General features: G+C 42.3%; 1 protein-coding gene and 1 non-coding gene across 2 annotated transcripts; one reads left to right on the forward strand and one right to left on the reverse strand.

The window, feature by feature from the left end:
• Window positions 1-9,734: 9,734 nt before the first annotated feature.
• On the reverse strand, window positions 9,735-18,688 carry glrx5 (glutaredoxin 5 homolog (S. cerevisiae)). Its single transcript, XM_063002563.1, has 2 exons — window positions 18,282-18,688; window positions 9,735-10,067 (listed from the first exon to the last, which is right to left on the reverse strand). The coding sequence occupies exons 1-2, from the start codon at window positions 18,580-18,582 to the stop codon at window positions 9,895-9,897; spliced, it is 474 nt and encodes a 157-aa protein (XP_062858633.1). The 5' UTR covers window positions 18,583-18,688; the 3' UTR covers window positions 9,735-9,894.
• A 1,631-nt stretch (window positions 18,689-20,319) lies between these two features.
• On the forward strand, window positions 20,320-20,581 carry LOC134320965 (small Cajal body-specific RNA 13). The gene has a single exon (XR_010013772.1). It is a non-coding gene; the product is annotated as a small Cajal body-specific RNA 13 (non-coding RNA).
• Window positions 20,582-21,007: the final 426 nt, after the last annotated feature.

The raw sequence follows: 21,007 nt of genomic DNA on the forward strand, positions 1-21,007 counted from the left end.
ATCCAGAATTTAAGGGCTCTTTTTTTAATATTAATAATTAATGGGTATCGGCCTAATTCAGCCCTGCATGCGTTGGTTGGGGTTTTTCTCTGTACATGTAAAATCATTCTGCAGAATTCTGCATGCAGGACTTCAGTGGGATGCTTGTCCCATCTAGTGTAGTCATGATGACTGAGTGGACCCCATACTTCACTACCGTATAGCGCAATGGGCAGGATTATACTATCAAAGATCTTTAACCAGATTCTAATTGGGATGTCGATCTTAATGAATTTGTTTTTAATTGAATAGAGGGCTCTGCAGGCCTTCTGTTTCAGTGCATCCACTGCCAGACCGAAGCCTCCTGAGGCGCTGATTTTGAGCCCCAGGTAATCATAAGAAAGGGTGTGGTCTAGGGCGGTGTCTCCTAGATTGAAAGTGTACCTGCTCTCCTGAGATCTGGCTTTCTTTTGGAAGATCATGATTTTAGATTTATCAGGATTTACTGTCAGGGCCCAGGTCTGACAGAACTTCTCCAGCAGATCCAGATGCTGCTGAAGCCCCTTTTCTGTGGGCGACAGCAGCACCAGGTCATCCGCATAGAGAAGAAATGTAACTTCCGTTTTATTTAGTGTCAGGCCGGAATTTGCAGATCGCTCCAATAACACCGCTAAATCATTGATATAGATATTAAATAGAGTAGGAGACAAGCTGCAACCCTGCCTGACACCACGCCCCTGAGTGAAGACCTCAGTCATTTTATTGCCAATTTTTACTCCACATTTATTATTGACATACATTGATTTAATGATGTCATAGACTTTACCCCCTACACCATTTTGGATAATTTTATAATATAATCCTTCTTGCCAGATTGAATCAAATGCTTTTCTAAAATCTATAAAACATGCAAAAACTTTAGCATGATTTTGTTTGTGTAGATGTTGGTGGATTAGGGTGTGTAGGGTGTAAATATGGTCAGTAGTGCGATGATTTGGTAAAAAGCCGATCTGTCCATTACTCAGGACACTGTGCTCGGTAAGGAAGGCCTGTATCCGGGCGTTAACGATACAGCAGAACACCTTCACCAGGTTACTGCTCACACAGATGCCTCGGTAGTTGTTGGGGTCGAATTTGTCTCCACTCTTGTAGATTGGGGAAATAAGCCCCCTGTTCCAGATCTCAGGAAAGCAGCTGGATTGGAGAACGATATTGAACAGCCTGAGCAGAGCCTGCTGTAGCTGAGGACTGCTGCACTTCAGCATCTCCGTCCTGATGCTGTCAGGTCCGCAGGCTTTTCTGGATTTGAGTTTTTTAATTTGGGTATTCAATTCTTCCTGTGAAATTTGGTAATCAATTGGGTTCTGATAGTTTTTTATGGTAGATTCTAATATATTTAGATTTTCTATGATTTTTTGCTGTTCTGAATTGAGATCATCTGGTGGTAATTGCTCATATAATTGTTCAAAGTGATTTTTCCAGGTATTTGGATTTTCCATGGCCAGATGATGTGGGTTTTTGTTGCTCAGGTTGTTCCACAGTTCCCAGAATTGATTTTGATCAATAGAGTTTTCAATTTTTTGTAGATACTGAGTATAATAGATGTGTTTTTTATGTCGTAAAATCTTTTTATATTCCCTTAGATTTGTAGCATAATTTGATCGAATTTGATGATTGTTTGGTTCTCTGTGTTTTTTTGACTCTCTCTCTGACTCTCTCTCTGACTCTGTCTCTGTCTGGTAGGGTGATTTTCTCAGGAGCAGCTCGGAGGTCGATACTCTCGTTATCACATCAATATTTCACGCCCGGCTTTTCAGCACCTGGAAACGAGAGAAAAAAACGTGGAGAACGTGATGGATCAATCGTACCGGTGACATCAACACACACACCGAACAAACGGCGACCACCAGAGCCGAAACGACCCGAGGAGAACATGAGAGCAGACGTGACAGGAATAAAAACGGACATGTGTACCGCCAGATCAAACACAGATCAAACTGGAGCTTTGGGCCATCAATCTAAATATGCAGCCCCCCCCCCCCCCCCCCCCCCCCCCCGGCCCTCTTGGCAGACCCCGCGCTCTGACCTCAGCCTCTAAACCTGTTGGTTATTGCAGACGTTCCATCTTTCCTTCGACTATCATTTCTAGAGCGTTTGTGTACTGAGCCCCCCGGACCCAGGAGATCAGTGAGGGGTACGGTTACAGAATCATGTCCTCCCTGTCTCGCCTCTCATGGCCGACAGAGGGGTCACGGAGGTGCAGGTGACCGACGCGTCGATTCCTGTTAATTGGCTCCAGGTGGACGTGTTTCTATTAATCCCGGTTTCTCTCCCACAGATTCACCCGTAAATAAACACGGCTCACAAACATCCGTAACAAACATTTATTTCATAATAAAATCATCCACACAGGTCTGACACAAGCAGAAAATCACACAAGATATTTTATTATTTATTTATAAAATAGTTATAACAACTTTAAACATCATCAGCTGTACGTAAAAAAAAGTGATTGTGTGCAGAGTTAGCACCATAAAAACTGCGATTTAAAGCGAAACAGTCCTAATAAAGTCTGTCAGGTCGTCAGGACGACTGTTCCCCACATAAACCATTTATCTCACTGTTTTAGGGGGCGGTGGGTAAAATTCAGGGCTTGTTAGGTCAAAAATTCAAACTATTAAAGCTCATGAGGCTCGTCAAGCGAGACCCAGCGAGACCTGTGTGTGTTGTGTTTTGAACACGTCTATGCTGATCTCATCTGGTCCCCCAGTGTGACGTGTTGTGTTTTGAACACGCTGAGGTTGATTTTAGGTGCTCGGCGTCCTGCATGGCTGTCGACCACATGGTTTTCTGGTCGCTGCCCTTCGTTTGTTGTGTTTTGAACCAGCAGTGACCGATAATAAATAATAAAAAAATTATTACTCTATAACAGTATTTATAAAGTAATAAATTTATAATTTATTTTATAATAATTTTTTTATTATAATTGTATATCATTTTAATTTCATATAATTTTATTTAACAATATAATTGTATATCATTTTAATGTAATTTAAAAATATAATTTTATATAATTTAATAATTTAATTTAATAATATAATTTTATATAATTTTAATTTAATTTATTAAAATCATTTAATTTAATAATATAATTTAATATTATTTCATTTCATTTAATAATATAATTTTATATCATTTTAATTTCATATAATTTAATTTAATAATATAATTTTATATAATTTTAATTTCATATAATATAATTTAATAATATAAATGTATATAATTTTAATTTAATTTAATAATTTAATAATATAATGTAATTTAATTTCATATAATTTAATTTAATTTAATAATATAATTTATTATAATGTCATTTAATTTAATAATACATTTTAATATAATTTAATTCAATATTATAATTTAATTATAACATATTATCCTTTATTACTTTATAACAGTAATAATTGGTAGCAGAAACCAGTTTTGACTGGGTTTTTTTTAACTACAGCACAAGTTTGTAGATTTTGTCCACTTATAGACTCCATGGGCTGCTTAGCACTGGAGCCTGCCATGATGGCGTTTGAAGATTGCAGGGCCGCTGAGGTCCGTCCCTGTCTGATCTGCGCTGGTTTTTCAGGATACTTTTCGGCTTTGATCAAATAGTTTTAACCTAATAATTTTGACCTACTGTATTTATTGATTACTTGTTTAGATTTAGCAGAAGCTGTCCGGGGGCTTGAACCAGCAACCCTCTGATTACTGGAGAAGGTAAATCCATTAGAACGGTGTGAGCGAGGCGAACCCGGCGTCTCCGCTTCACAGGGAGGTGTAGATGTAGACGAAGATGATGACGAGGAGGTTCAGGACGGTACCGGCGATGCCGAGGAACGCCAGGACTGATTCCTCTCTGCTCTCGCTCTTCTGTCTCACCACGCCCTTGTGGGCCACGCCCGGATTTAACATCTTCCTGTGATGATGATGATGATGATGAGTGAATAAACGCCTCCTAAATCCAGCCTGCACACAAGGAGCACACACTGACGTCACGCAACACCTACACCTACACCTACACACTCTCTACACCCCCGAGAAAAGGGCGTGTCTAAATCCTCAGATCCCTTAACTTAGATCCTCTGTACTGAGGCAGCTGATCAGGTAGGTAGTAGGGGAGCAGGGCGGGTCACCAGGTTCTCACACAGAGCAGCGAGACTGCATGTGTTGTGTTTTGAACACGTTGAGGCTGATCTTTCGAACTGGTGGTTTTCTGGTCGCTGCCCATCGTTTGTTGGGTTTTGAACCAGCAATAACTGGTGTGAACCATCAAACACAGATCAGCTAAACATCTAACACAGATCAAAGACAGATCAAAGATAGATCAAAGATAGATCAAAGATAGATCAAAGATAGATCAAAGATAGATCAAAGATAGATCAAAGATAGATCAAAGACAGATCAGATAAACATCTAACACAGATCAAAGACAGATCAGATAAACATCAAACACAGATCAAAGACAGATCAGATAAACATCTAACACAGATCAAAGATAGATCAAAGATAGATCAAAGATAGATCAAAGATAGATCAAAGATAGATCAAAGATAGATCAAAGATAGATCAGATAAACATCAAACAGATCAAAGACAGATCAAAGATAGATCATACACAGGTCAGATAAACATCAAACACAGATCAAAGATAGATCAAACACAGGTCAGATAAACATCAAACACAAATCAAAGATAGATCAAACACAGGTCAGATAAACATCAAACACAGATCAGATAAAGATCAAACACAGATCAGATAAAGATCAAAGACAGATCAAAGATAGATCTAACACAGATCAGATAAAGATCAAAGACAGATCAAAGATAGATCTAACACAGATCAGATAAAGATCAAACACAGATCAGATAAAGATCAAAGACAGATCAAAGATAGATCTAACACAGATCAGATAAAGATCAAACACAGATCAGATAAATGTCAAACACAGATTAAAGACAGATCAAACACAGGTCAGATAAAGATCAAACACAGATCAAAAATCAAACACAGATCAAAGATAGATCAAACACAGATCAAACACAACTGAGACAATTGTGACTGTATAAAATGCAAGCAATTAAGGGTTAAGGGCCTCGCTCAAGGGCCCAAGAGTGGCGACCTGGCAGACGTGAGGCTTTAACCAGCAACCTGCTGAATTATACACAATACACAATACTAAGACGGACTGACGCTCTTTTCACTGTTCTGATGAGTTTGAGGGAATTTGTGCCCGTTCAGTCAAAAGATGTCGCTCTGAAACCCTCCGCCTGCATCTTTTCATTCGTTCAGATCCTCCCGTTACGCCTCGGAATCGACTCACGGACAGATTCTTTGAGAGCGAGCGGAATTCATCCCCCCCACAGGAACAGCAGTTCATCCAGCACCTCCACACCGTCACGCTACCACCAGCACGTTTCACAGACACTGTAATAGGACTCGTTTTTCACTCGGTTTACCAATGACATGTCAGCGGCTCCATATAATAGGCATCATACAGGTGTTTCATTTATAACTTTAATAAACAAAATAAAAGCGACCCAGGCGGCACAAACGACGCCGAGATTCTGAACTTCTCGGCTGGGCGCCATCTGGCGGGCATAATTGGCAGTGCCAGCAGCAGATACTAATTGGCCACCGTATCTGCAGGGTGGGGGCCGGACTATGTGTGTGTGGGTGGGTCTTCATGCGCTGTGTAAGGACCCTGATTGGCGGAACAGACGCCTGTGCGAAGAGGAGGGCTGTACACGTGTCGGAAGCGACGTGCTCTCCTCGGATGCAATCGGGTATCCCTCAGCAGCGGAAGACAAAGTTGAGTCGCTAAATTGAGAGGAAAGTGCATAAAACAAATTAATAAAAAGTTACGAGCACAGATTTGTGGACGGTCTCTACCACACCGACAGACCCTACAAAGTGATTAAAGCAGCCGATCCACACTTAAGCAGACGTTGATTGTTAACAAGCTGAGGAGGCGGAAGGGAATCTGATAAGTGGCGATGGCTGAGATGTATCGTGAAGCCTCCACAAGGGGGCGCTCGTGTACGAGTTCGTTTTATTGGGTTTGAAAAATCGTGACGTAGATGGAATCAGAAAGGGAGCGAATAGTTTTATTATATATACTAACATTAATAAACAGCTTTATAACGTATGTACGCATCACTACTATCACTATTTATCGGTTATAGTCCGTAATGCAGATGAAATCAGAAGAGTGTAGGTTTTAAACTCGTACAGAATCACACGGCTGAGAAATAAACGCTGAACTCACGTGTTTTTTAGGAGGAATAAATCTCCTGAGCATCATCCTGACTGTCAGTGATCAGATTATAAACAGAGCCGTGTGTGATTCTGAACCTTCGGACCGTGTGGGTTTCTTTATGTACAGAGTTACACAACAAGAGGGTCAATGTTTCACTAAAGCGTCCAGCGTCCGGTCAGCTCTCTCACCGTGCTGTCCACATACTCCTGCACTCACGCTGTCCGGATGCTGTGACTCCTCTGAGCGAAGATGAACTGATGGAGACGCCAAGCCACCTTTTGCACGTGTTACGACAGCATGGCTTCGTAGTATGGGAGTGCAGGTGCTAGACTGGCCTGCCTGCAGTCCGAACCTGCCACCTATCGACAAATGAAGTGTAATACTCAACAACAGAGCGACGTCTGTGTGATCAACAAGCTTCCTACAAGACTTTGGAGTGTGTCTGTGTGTGGGAATTTGTGTCCGTTCAATATAACTGGGTGCTGATCGATCAGTCGGTGTTCCGGTTCATCCCAGAGCTGTTGGGTGGGGCTGAGGTCAGTCTTGGATGTTGGACTGAAGGGTCTGACTCACGATCAGCGTTCCAATTCACATCACAGTCGTCTCCGCGCTGCTCACCGGGGTTCCTTTACACCAAACCTACCAAACCCTGGACTGTCTGGACCTGCTTTATTTTATCTACACAGCTTTGTAGTATAAGAGTGCAGGTGCTAGACTGGCCTGCCTGCAGTTTGAACCTGCCACCTGTTGACAAAGTGCTCTTGGTGTGATCGTTTCATCTAGAACAACAGCCGCTCTTCTGAGAAGCTTCTCACAAGACTTAGTGTTAGAGGGAGTCTGTGTGTGGGAATTTGTGCCCGTTTGTACGGCTGGGCGCTGATTGATCAGTCAGTGTTCCGGTTCATCCCAGAGCTGTTGGGTGGGGCTGAGGTCAGTCTCGGATGTTAGACTGAAGTCAAAGTCGTCTCTGTGCTGCTCACCGGGGTTCCTTTACACCAAACCTACCAAACCCTGGACTGTCTGGACCTGCTTTATTTTATCTACATGCTCTCAGCGGGCGTGGTGAAAACACCTGAAGCTAATATTTAGAGGCGTGTCCACACACTTTCGTTCATGTTCTCGTTCTTCAGCTCACCTGATACAGCATGAGGATCACGAGGAGTCACCCGCGAACTCCAGAAACCGAACCTGAACCTCTGAACCTCCCTCACGTCTCGCTTTGCTTCTCCCTCACCGCCACGGCGCTTCGATCTCCGTCACTGTCACAAACAAACTAACAAACAAAGAAGATCAAAGTGTTTTATTCTGAGTGATGTTCCTCGCCTCTGAGAGACTCTAGCGCCCCCGTCAGGCAGAATAACCAGGTGAAGGTACCGGGCTGGACTCCTCTCAGAGCTTTCTTCATTCTGAAGGTGGCATTTAGAGGACGCTTTTATACAAAGTACTGGGACAGTATACTGTCTAAGCAATTGAGGGTTAAGGGCCTCACTGAAGGGCCCAACAGTGGCAACCTGGCAGTGGTGGGACTTGAACCAGCAACCTTTCGATTGCCAGTCCAGTACCTTAACCACTAGGCTACACCTGCCCTAGAAGTACAGAAGTGAAACGTGTACCTGCTCCGAGAGTCGAGGAATCGGAGGCCACGTCTCGGAGGGCACCTGATGCTCCTAAAGCCCTCGGTGGTCCTCCAGAGGGAACATCTTTGACCTCAGGCCTTTCCTGAACTGTTATTGGAACACGTCCTCACCTTTTCGTTCCAGTGGCCGCGTCCCAAATCACAACAAAGGTGCAGAACGAAAGAAAAACTAAGAGGACGAGCGGATCCTGTTGTGAGGGAAAAGTCACTCCGGCGCTGGTGTAGCGTTCTGGCATGTTAGGAGAAGAATGGTTGTCAGGCAACAAGCTTGAAGGAAGTGATGGATTATGGGAAATGAAGTTTATTTATATATAAATGTATTTAATTATTTATTTATTTATATTTACATTTTCAACATTTAGCAGACACTTTTATCCAAAACAACTTACAGTACACTGTCTAAGTAACTGAGGGTTAAGGGCCTTGCTCAAGGGCCCAACAGCAGCAACCTGGTGGGGTTTGAACCAGCAACCTTCTGATTACTAGTCCAGTACCTTAACCGCTAGGCTACAACTGCCACATTTTTGGCATTTAGCGGCCGCTTTTATCCAAAACGACTCACAATCGTGACCTTATACAATGCAAGCAATTGAGGGTTAAGGGCCTCGCTCAGGGGCCCCAACAGTGAGAGCCTGGCCGGTGTGGGGCTTGAACCCGCAACCTTGTGATTACTACGTTGAAAGATACACAAGATGGACCAAAAGTATTTGTACACTAAAGTAGAGTGACACAAAAATATGTCCGTGTATGGGAATTTGTGCCCACTTAGTCAAAAGATGATTGACCAGTTGGTGTTCCAGTTCATCCCAGGGCATGCAAAACTGGTAAGGGCCTTCCCTAAACTATTGTTATTACATCATTTCAGCACATCAGACAATTCCAAGCTTGTGTTTTTCATTACGTTTAATAGAAGTTCGCTTTGATGTGAGCACACGGCGCCCCCTGGTGGATCAGTCTATCCATTCATTCCTTTGTCTTCATTACTTATCATTTATCGTTTCATCCTGGTCAGGATCGCTGTGGGTGGTGAAACATGCCATCTGAAAACACTGGGTGTCACTTAAATTAGAGCAGCCAATCCACCTTCTGCATGTTTTGGCAGTAAACAAAGGCGAGGATACACAGGACCCATGTTTAAAAAAAATTAGACCCTTGAGGTTTAGTTTAAGATGTTTATATCCTACTTATTAAGAAGAAGATATGAAATAAAGTATGTGGACACCCTGACAAATGACTTATTTCAGATCTTTTAGACACTAATTACTAACTGGTGTATAAATCAAGTCTATAAAATAAATCATATACGTCTTTAAATAATTTTATATAGTTCAAAAATACATATAAAAATTATAGTATTATTTTAATTTTAAAAGTATTTATACCCCCGTCATCGTAGCTTTAATCTCATGCAGCACATTTGATTTGATTAACATTTATACAACCCATGAAACTAAGGGTTAAAGCTCGTGCTCAGGGGTCCAACAGTGTGGCATTAATGAGGCGCTGATCCTTGATAATCAGATGAACATTTCAGCATCTTCAATTCACAGCTTGTTGCTACAGACGTGCAAGTGTGATTCAACTGCTTTAATCCCTTTGTAAGGTCTATCAGTGTGGTACAGACCGTTCACAAATCTGTGCTCAGTTCGTTCACACATCCGGTTCCCTACAGAACCAGACGGGTTCCGCATCCAAACCCGGGGGCGAGGCTGTGACGGCTTCTCCACCCGACGCTGGGAGCTAAATACGCTCCTGTGATAGGGAACTGAGCATGACTAAATGGAAAGAATGAACTCGGAAGTGAAACGTGGAGACGATTGAAAAGCTTTTATTGATCTACATCACTATATAAATATCATTAATACAGCATCGGTGAGGACATCATCAGTACAACCATCACAAAGAGACAAATCATGGACTGGGATCTGTGTGTGTGTGTGTGTGTGTGTGTGTGTGTGTGTGTGTGTGTGTGTTATTTAGCGTGTTGATCCTGGTCCAGTAGAGCTGATCTGATTCCCAGTTTCTCCAGTTCTTCCACTAGATCTCCACTCTGGTGCATCTGCAGTAAAATATCACAACCGCCCACGAACTCTCCATTAAAGAAGATCTGAGGGATGGTGGGCCAGCTCGAGAAGGTCTTCACTCCTGCACACACACACACACACACCCGATTATTATACACACACTCCTGCACACACACACACACACACAGTGTTAAACACACACTTATACACACACTCCTGCACACACACACACACACACACACAGTGTTAAACACACACTTATACACACACTCCTGCACACACACACACACACACAGTGTTAAACACACACTTATACACACACTCCTGCACACACACACACACACACCCGATTATTATACACACACTCCTGCACACACACACACACACTTATACACACACTCCTGCACACACACACACACACACACACACACACAAGTTAATTACACACACTTACACACACACTCCTGCACACACACAGTGTTAAACACACACTTATACACACACTCCTGCACACACACACACACACACCCGATTATTATACACACACTCCTGCACACACACACACACACACCCGATTATTATACACACACTCCTGCACACACACACACACACACAGTGTTAAACACACACTTATACACACACTCCTGCACACACACACACACGATTATTATACACACACTCCTGCACACACACACAGTGTTAAACACACACTTAAACACACACTCCTACACACACACACACACACACACGATTATTATACACACACTCCTGCACACACACACACACACACACACACGATTATTATACACACACTCCTGCACACACACACACACACACAGTGTTAAACACACACTTATACACACACTCCTGCACACACACACACACGATTATTATACACACACTCCTGCACACACACACAGTGTTAAACACACACTTATACACACACTCCTGCACACACACACACACACACCCGATTATTATACACACACTCCTGCACACACACACACACACACCCGATTATTATACACACACTCCTGCACACACACACACACACACACACAGTGTTAAACACACACTTATACACACACTCCTGCACACACACACACACGATTATTATACACACACTCCTGCACACACACACACACACACCCGATTATTATACACACTCCTGCACACACACACAGTGTTAAACACACACTTATACACACACTCCTGCACACACACACACACACACCCGATTATTATACACACACTCCTGCACACACACACACACACACCCGATTATTATACACACACTCCTGCACACACACACACACACACACAGTGTTAAACACACACTTATACACACACTCCTGCACACACACACACACGATTATTATACACACACTCCTGCACACACACACAGTGTTAAACACACACTTATACACACACTCCTGCACACACACACACACACACACCCGATTATTATACACACACTCCTGCACACACACACACACACACAGTGTTAAACACACACTTATACACACACTCCTGCACACACACACCCGATTATTATACACACACTCCTGCACACACACACACACACACACAGTGTTAAACACACACTTATACACACACTCCTGCACACACACACACACACACCCGATTATTATACACACACTCCTGCACACACACACACACACACAGTGTTAAACACACACTTATACACACACTCCTGCACACACACACACCCGATTATTATACACACACTCCTGCACACACACACACACACAGTGTTAAACACACACTTATACACACACTCCTGCACACACACACACACACACACACAGTGTTAAACACACACTTATACACACACTCCTGCACACACACACACACGATTATTATACACACACTCCTGCACACACACACAGTGTTAAACACACACTTATACACACACTCCTGCACACACACACACTCGATTATTATACACACACTCCTGCACACACACACACAGTGTTAAACACACACTTATACACACACTCCTGCACACACACACACACACACCCGATTATTATACACACACTCCTGCACACACACACACACACACAGTGTTAAACACACACTTATACACACACTCCTGCACACACACACACACACACACACAAAGTGTTAAACACACACTTATACACACACTCCTGCACACACACACACACACACACACACACACAGTGTTAAACACACACTTATACACACACTCCTGCACACACACACACACACACACACACAGTGTTAAACACACACTTATACACACACTCCTGCACACACACACACACACACACACGATTATTATACACACACTCCTGCACACACACACACACACACACCCGATTATTATACACACACTCCTGCACACACACACACACCCGATTATTATACACACACTCCTGCACACACACACACACACACAGTGTTAAACACACACTTATACACACACTCCTGCACACACACACACACGATTATTATACACACACTCCTGCACACACACACAGTGTTAAACACACACTTATACACACACTCCTGCACACACACACACACGATTATTATACACACACTCCTGCACACACACAGTGTTAAACACACACTTATACACACACTCCTGCACACACACACACACACACACACGATTATTATACACACACTCCTGCACACACACACACACACACACCCGATTATTATACACACACTCCTGCACACACACACACACACACCCGATTATTATACACACACTCCTGCACACACACACACACACAGTGTTAAACACACACTTATACACACACTCCTGCACACACACACACACACACACACACACACACACACACACACACACCCGATTATTATACACACACTCCTGCACACACACACACACACCCGATTATTATACACACACTCCTGCACACACACACACACACAGTGTTAAACACACACTTATACACACACTCCTGCACACACACACACACACACACACACACACACCCGATTATTATACACACACTCCTGCACACACACACACACACAGTGTTAAACACACACTTATACACACACTCCTGCACACACACACACACACACACACACACACACAGTGTTAAACACACACTTATACACACACTCCTGCACACACACACACACACACACACACACAGTGTTAAACACACACTTATACACACACTCCTGCACACACACACACACACAGTGTTAAACACACACTTATACACACACTCCTGCACACACACACACACACGATTATTATACACACACTCCTGCACACACACACACACACACACACACACGATTATTATACACACACTCCTGCACACACACACACACACACCCGATTATTATACACACACACACACACACACACACCCGATTATTATACACACACTCCTGCACACACACACACACAGTGTTAAACACACACTTATACACACACTCCTGCACACACACACACACAAAGTGTTAAACACACACTTATACACACACTCCTGCACACACACACACACACACACACACAGTGTTAAACACACACTTATACACACACTCCTGCACACACACACACACAGTGTTAAACACACACTTATACACACACTCCTGCACACACACGATTATTAATCACACACTCCTGAACACACACACACACACACACACACACAGTGTTAAACACACACTTATACACACACTCCTGCACACACACACAGTGTTAAACACACACTTATACACACACTCCTGCACACACACACACACACAGTGTTAAACACACACTTAAACACACACTCCTGCACACACACACACACACACACACACACACACACAGTGTTAAACACACACTTATACACACACTCCTGCACACACACACACACACACAGTGTTAAACACACACTTAAACACACACTCCTGCACACACAGTGTTAAACACACACTTATACACACACTCCTGCACACACACACACACACACCCGATTATTATACACACACTCCTGCACACACACACACAGTGTTAAACACACACTTATACACACACTCCTGCACACACACACACACACAGTGTTAAACACACACTTATACACACACTCCTGCACACACACACACAGTGTTAAACACACACTTATACACACACTCCTGCACACACACACACACACACAGTGTTAAACACACACTTATACACACACTCCTGCACACACACACACAGTGTTAAACACACACTTATACACACACTACTGAACACACACGATTATTAATCACACACTCCTGCACACACACACACACAGTGTTAAACACACACTTATACACACACTCCTGCACACACACAGTGTTAAACACACACTTATACACACACTCCTGCACACACACACAGTGTTAAACACACACTTATACACACACTCCTGCACACACACACACACAAGTTAATTACACACACTTATACACACACTCCTGCACACACACACACACAAATTAATTACACACACTTATACACACACTCCTGCACACACACACACACAAATTAATTACACACACTTATACAGTGTATCACAAAAGTGAGTACACCCCTCACATTTCTGCAGATATTTCATTATATCTTTTCATGGGACAACACTATAGACATGAAACTTGGATATAACTTAGAGTAGTCAGTGTACAGCTTGTATAGCAGTGTAGATTTACTGTCTTCTGAAAATAACTCAACACACAGCCATTAATGTCTAAATAGCTGCAACATAAGTGAGTACACCCCACAGTGAACATGTCCAAATTGTGCCCAAATGTGTCGTTGTCCTTCCCTGGTGTCATGTGTCAAGGTCCCAGGTGTAAATGGGGAGCAGGGCTGTTAAATTTGGTGTTTTGGGTACAATTCTCTCATACTGGCCACTGGATATTCAACATGGCACCTCATGGCTAAGAACTCTCTGAGGATGTGAGAAATAGAATTGTTGCTCTCCACAAAGATGGCCTGGGCTATAAGAAGATTGCTAACACCCTGAAACTGAGCTACAGCATGGTGGCCAAGGTCATACAGCGGTTTTCCAGGACAGGTTCCACTCGGAACAGGCTTCGCCAGGGTCGACCAAAGAAGTTGAGTCCACGTGTTCGGCGTCATATCCAGAGGTCGGCTTTAAAAAATAGACACGAGTGCTGCCAGCATTGCTGCAGAGGTTGAAGACGTGGGAGGTCAGCCTGTCAGTGCTCAGACCATACGCCGCACACTGCATCGACTCGGTCTGCATGGTCGTCATCCCAGAAGGAAGCTGACGCACAAGAAAGCCAGCAAACAGTTTGCTGAAGACAAGCAGTCCAAGAACATGGATTACTGGAATGCCCTGTGGTCTGACGAGACCAAGATAAACTTGTTTGGCTCAGATGGTGTCCAGCATGTGTGGCGGCGCCCTGGTGAGAAGTACCAAGACAACTGTATCTTGCCTACAGTCAAGCATGGTGGTGGTAGCATCATGGTCTTGGGCTGCATGAGTGTTGCTGGCACTGGGGAGCTGCAGTTCATTGAGGGAAACATGAATTCCAACATGTACTGTGACATTCTGAAACAGAGCATGATCCCCTCCCTTCGAAAACTGATGCTGGACTAAACCCAATTGAGCACCTGTGGCGCATCCTCAAGTGGAAGGTGGAGGAGTTCACCATTGGCACGACACATTTGGGCACAATTTGGACATGTTCACTGTGGGGTGTACTCACTTATGTTGCAGCTATTTAGACATTAATGGCTGTGTGTTGAGTTATTTTCAGAAGACAGTAAATCTACACTGCTATACAAGCTGTACACTGACTACTCTAAGTTATATCCAAGTTTCATGTCTATAGTGTTGTCCCATGAAAAGATATAATGAAATATTTGCAGAAATGTGAGGGGTGTACTCACTTTTGTGATACACTGTACACACACTCCTGCACACACACAAACACACACACACAAGTTAATTACACACACACAAACACACACACACACACACACACACACACAAGTTAATTACACACACTTATACACACACTCCTGCACACACACACACAACGTTTATTACACACACTTATACACACAAACACAGTGTTTATTACACACACAGACTAACACACACACATGCCCCTGTATACACACACATCTGTACACACACAGCTGTACTCACACACACACACACCATTTATATTACACACAGTGTTTATTACACACACACACACACACCTCTGTACACACACTTATATACACACACACAATGTATTACAAACACAGACTAACACACACACATGCCCCTGTACACACACAGCTGTACTCACACACACACACACCATTTATATTACACACAGTGTTTATTACACACACACACCTCTGTACACACACTTATATACACACACACAATGTATTACAAACACAGACTAACACACACACATGCCCCTGTACACACACAGCTGTACTCACACACACACACACCATTTATATTACACACAGTGTTTATTACACACACACACACACCTCTGTACACACACTTATATACACACACACAATGTATTACAAACACAGACTAACACACACACATGCCCCTGTACACACACAGCTGTACTCACACACACACACACCATTTATATTACACACAGTGTTTATTACACACACACACCTCTGTACACACACTTATATACACACACATCATTGTGTATTACAAACACAATTTATATTACACACTAACACACACACACACACACAGATAAGATAAGATGCCTTTATCGTCATTGCACAGTGTACAACGAAACTGAGTAGCAATCCATCCAATAACATACTACACATATACACACTACATTTTATAATAATTATTATTATATTATAATTACATGTATATAAATGATGTTTCTGTAGTTGTGAGTGTGGTCGTGAGTTTGTAGTAGTTAGTAGTTGTGTTGCTGTGTTCGGGTTAACGCCCCGTTACTGCTGTACACCCCTGATAAACCCCCCCAACACCCCCCCCCCCCTCCGAGGGGTGCTACACCGCCCCGCCGGCATCACACCAGGCACGAGGGTTTAATCCGAGCTAACGAGGCAACATTCCATTCCAACACGTCCAGCTCCAACACGTCTGAATAAAGAGCAGCGGCCGCTCGGAGGTACTGAACTGGGAACCAGAGGGTCGCTAGATCGAGACCCACCCTGAGCCCTCAATTCTTCCAACTGTAACCTACCAAAGACATCAACAATTCTGTGGTCAAAAAAGGTAGAAGTCAAACCTCTGGTTTAAAGTCCAAGCCAATGAGGGGTGAATCTAATGAAACAGGGGTGTAGCACCATTCCTATTATAAAGTATGGTGGTGGTAGCATCATGTTAAGGATTTTCCAACCATATAAACACAACCTGCTATTTTATAATCTGATCTGTATCTGGTAACGATGCACATCAATCACCGAGCAGTTCACAGATCTACAAATCATGCACGGGTGAACGGACCGAGAATTTCTGTACACGAGTGACTATAATTATTACGTTTCTTATTTAATAAAACGTACATTCACAATGTTAGCGTATGCTGTTCATCCAATCAGACTCACAACTGTGGCCGAATGCATTCTGATAAAGATAAACGTTCAGATCCGTTTTTGCTCAGGGGTCCAACAGTGGTGCTTGAACGAGCAACCTTCCGATTCCTGGTTCAGTGCATCAACTGTTGAGCTCCCACCACCTTCATCATCATCATAAATCTTCATCATCCAGGTTCTTGTTTGGACCAGCGAGTATAAAAGCTTTCAAACAATGTGGAGTTTTAATGTTTATTTATTTATGTATTATTTTACTAAACATCTATTTTATGACACTTTATGTGGTTATTTTGGAGTTTATTACCTGCAGAGCATCAATATCCTTCTATAATGTAATCATATGTTGACTTTACATCAGCGGCTCTGTGTTATTAAAGATTTATTAACTTATAAAACCGTAAATAGTATAAACACTTATATTTTAAATGACACTTATTAGTGGAAAGTCTCAGAAGCTCCGTACAGAGCTCAGAAAGTGGCTGAAACGTCCAAACAATCGTTCCTGAGTACAAAGTACATGGAACAGTGGTCTCTCACCAAGGTCTGGAAGAAAACTGTCAGCTTATACTAAACGATAAGTGTCTGCTATGAAAGAGAAGCTGCTGAAATCTGGTCTCAACTGTCCACAGTCAAGCAAGCAATTTATAGCTGACCTTCTGTACCTGGAATGTGCAAAAGCTCCATAAACCCAGAGCTAAAGTGGGGCTGAACGCTTCTCCAGCAGGACTACATGTGTGTGTGAGATGGTTAGTAGATAGTGAGATGATTGACCTTGTCTAAGTTCCTGGTCGTCCAGCACGTTGTAGGAAGCATACTGATCCACACCATGCATCCTGAGGATCTGCACTACAGCATTACTGAAGCCACACATGGGCTGAGCAGGAGTGCCCTTCATGAACACCACCACCTTCTCCTTCTTCACCATCTCAGCCAGGTTCTTCTGAAGTTCTTCAGCCGAGGAGCACAGGAACCGAGCCCCCGCCGACCCACAGCACACCTTACTCTCGTTTAACCTGTGAATACCGCGCAGTGACCGCAATGTCGGTCTCAACACAGAGTTAAACACGTTCATGATTTATAAATGGAATAAAAGCGGCGAATGGAAGATGAAGAAGGACTTCTGGTGTTCCTCCTGAGACGCCACTAACAGTTGACTTTCATCAATACGCAAGAACAGCAAGCACCACCTACTCAACTCTAACTAACAATCTCATTGGTTAAGGCGATTTTTTTTCTCTTGTGTGATTGGCTAAGACATGTGTCAATCGAATTACCCACAGGTGGCCTTCACAGATCTTCATATCATTCACGCATGCTGTGAGGCAGAATTATGATTTGTAAATCTTTAAAGTTTTGTTTCACAATACGATGCGTCACCATGTTCAAATGTTTTGTTATATCTAATTTAGCGATTATGTGTTTGGCTTAAGACGCCAAACGCAAAACTAAAAATAAAGACTTTTTCATTTTAACAACGCATTTAGAGGAATTGCAACAAGAAAAGACCCAGCACAGCCCCTTAACACAAACTAGCAATCTCATTGGTTAAAGTGGTATTATTCTTTTGTGTGATTGGCTAAGAAATGTGTCAATGGTTTACTTCACAGATCTTCAAACCATTCACGCACGCTGTAAGGAAGAATTATGATTTGTAAATCATCATTTGGTTGTTTGTTTAATCTGATTTACCAGCACCTAAAATCAGCTCTGTATAAACACGAACGCCATTTAAGCCCGCCCACTTTGTACTGTTATGCTTAATTATAATTGGCTAAACTATACGTCAATCACATTTCAACTATCGGCGTTGCTGATATGCAAGTCATTTTTACACAAAATTAGTTGCACTCATGATTTGTAAATCATCATCCGCGTTTCCAAATCTCGCCACAACTGTTCTCCATAATATTAAATTCTATTAAATATTTTATATTATATACAAATATACAGAACAACAGATTAACATTGTTCTTATTTTATAAAGACAAGATAAATTTCGTGGAGTAAAACAACCATCGTTCATTAACCAACTCTATCCTCCTTGTGATTATGAGACATTTGTGGTTTTTATATTTTCGCTTAGGGTTGTTTTCATATGCTACGCTTTCACATGCTTTATTATAATGAATTTAATGTAAATTATTTTGATGTAAATATTCCATTATTTAGTTTTAAACTCACGTCCAGGCTTTTATTTTGTAAACGAGCGAGCGTAAATTTCCTGTTGCAACCGTTTAAATCATCCGGGTTCTTGTTTGCAGCCTTTAGGCTTAAAACGAGGTAATGTTTATGGTGAGTTTGGCATGTTCTTTACTCATTTATTTATTATTTTAGCCAATTCTTGCATTAAAGAACACTTTTCTTGTATTTCTGATGTACATTAACTTTACAACACATTTATCCATGCTTATTTTGATTAAAATAGTCACTTTACACGAGTAGTTCTGGCACAAATGCTCATGTTTAGGTTATTAAAGGTCAGTACGATATAAATAAACCTCGATATGATAAATATGGAATTAATATCGCGGTTTAACAGTATTATGTAGAATTATTTAACATTTATATAACAATAGGTGGGTTGTAGGTGAATTAGATGTGTATTTTTCACAAGCATTACACTGAGGAAAGTCTAGGAAGCTCTGAACTGAGATCAGATCATAGACTTTTACATTTTGGTGCTTCATGTTAGACATTTTCTATCAAACTTTTTGCACCTGCACTTACAACACCTGTTATTACACCTTATTGGAACTCTGTTAGTTGCCTCGATCCTACACATTTATATCAAACACGTGTCGTGCAGTCCTGTTTGTCGATCCTGTCCTGATATTTATGGACTGTGATGAGACAGAACTGCAGATATAATGAAGAAGAAGAAAAGGCGGGTTCTCCGGAGGGTTGGAGAGCGTCCGTGCGATATTCTTCTAACATCACGAACCCTGTTTGTTCACGGAGGTACCAGCTCACCTGTACTGCTACCTATCCAAAACAGGAAGAGGAAGTGGACGCAGCAAGATATTATCTGTGAGGACGAGCTCTCCTTACAGATACTTCACACTGCCACACTTTATACTGGTTATACTGGTTTTACTGTGTAATACAGACGTGTGTGTGTTTGATACTGACGTGATTTTATGATTTCTCTGTTTTTAGGTGGATCTTCTGTCTACACGTTGGGCTGGTCGGTTCCTGAAGCGAAATTGTAGTTACTAAATGTCACCCAAAAGTCCCGTCCCTTAAGTTAATAGAAAGATTTAACCAGGTGAAGAATCATATGTTAAATCTCGTGCACGAGGAAAGAACCCAGACACAGAGTCAGTGTGAATGCCTCCATTCACTGAAAGAAAACAGAATTTTTATAAACACAAGTGTGTGTGTGTGTGTGTGTGAGAGAGTGTGTGTGAGAGTGTGTGTGAGAGTGTGTGTGAGAGTGTGTGTGAGAGTGTGTGTGAGAGTGTGTGTGAGAGTGTGTGTGAGAGTGTGTGTGAGAGTGT

Source organism: Trichomycterus rosablanca, chromosome 9, assembly GCF_030014385.1.
Source record: "Trichomycterus rosablanca isolate fTriRos1 chromosome 9, fTriRos1.hap1, whole genome shotgun sequence".
In the NCBI taxonomy this organism is placed as follows: domain Eukaryota; kingdom Metazoa; phylum Chordata; class Actinopteri; order Siluriformes; family Trichomycteridae; genus Trichomycterus; species Trichomycterus rosablanca.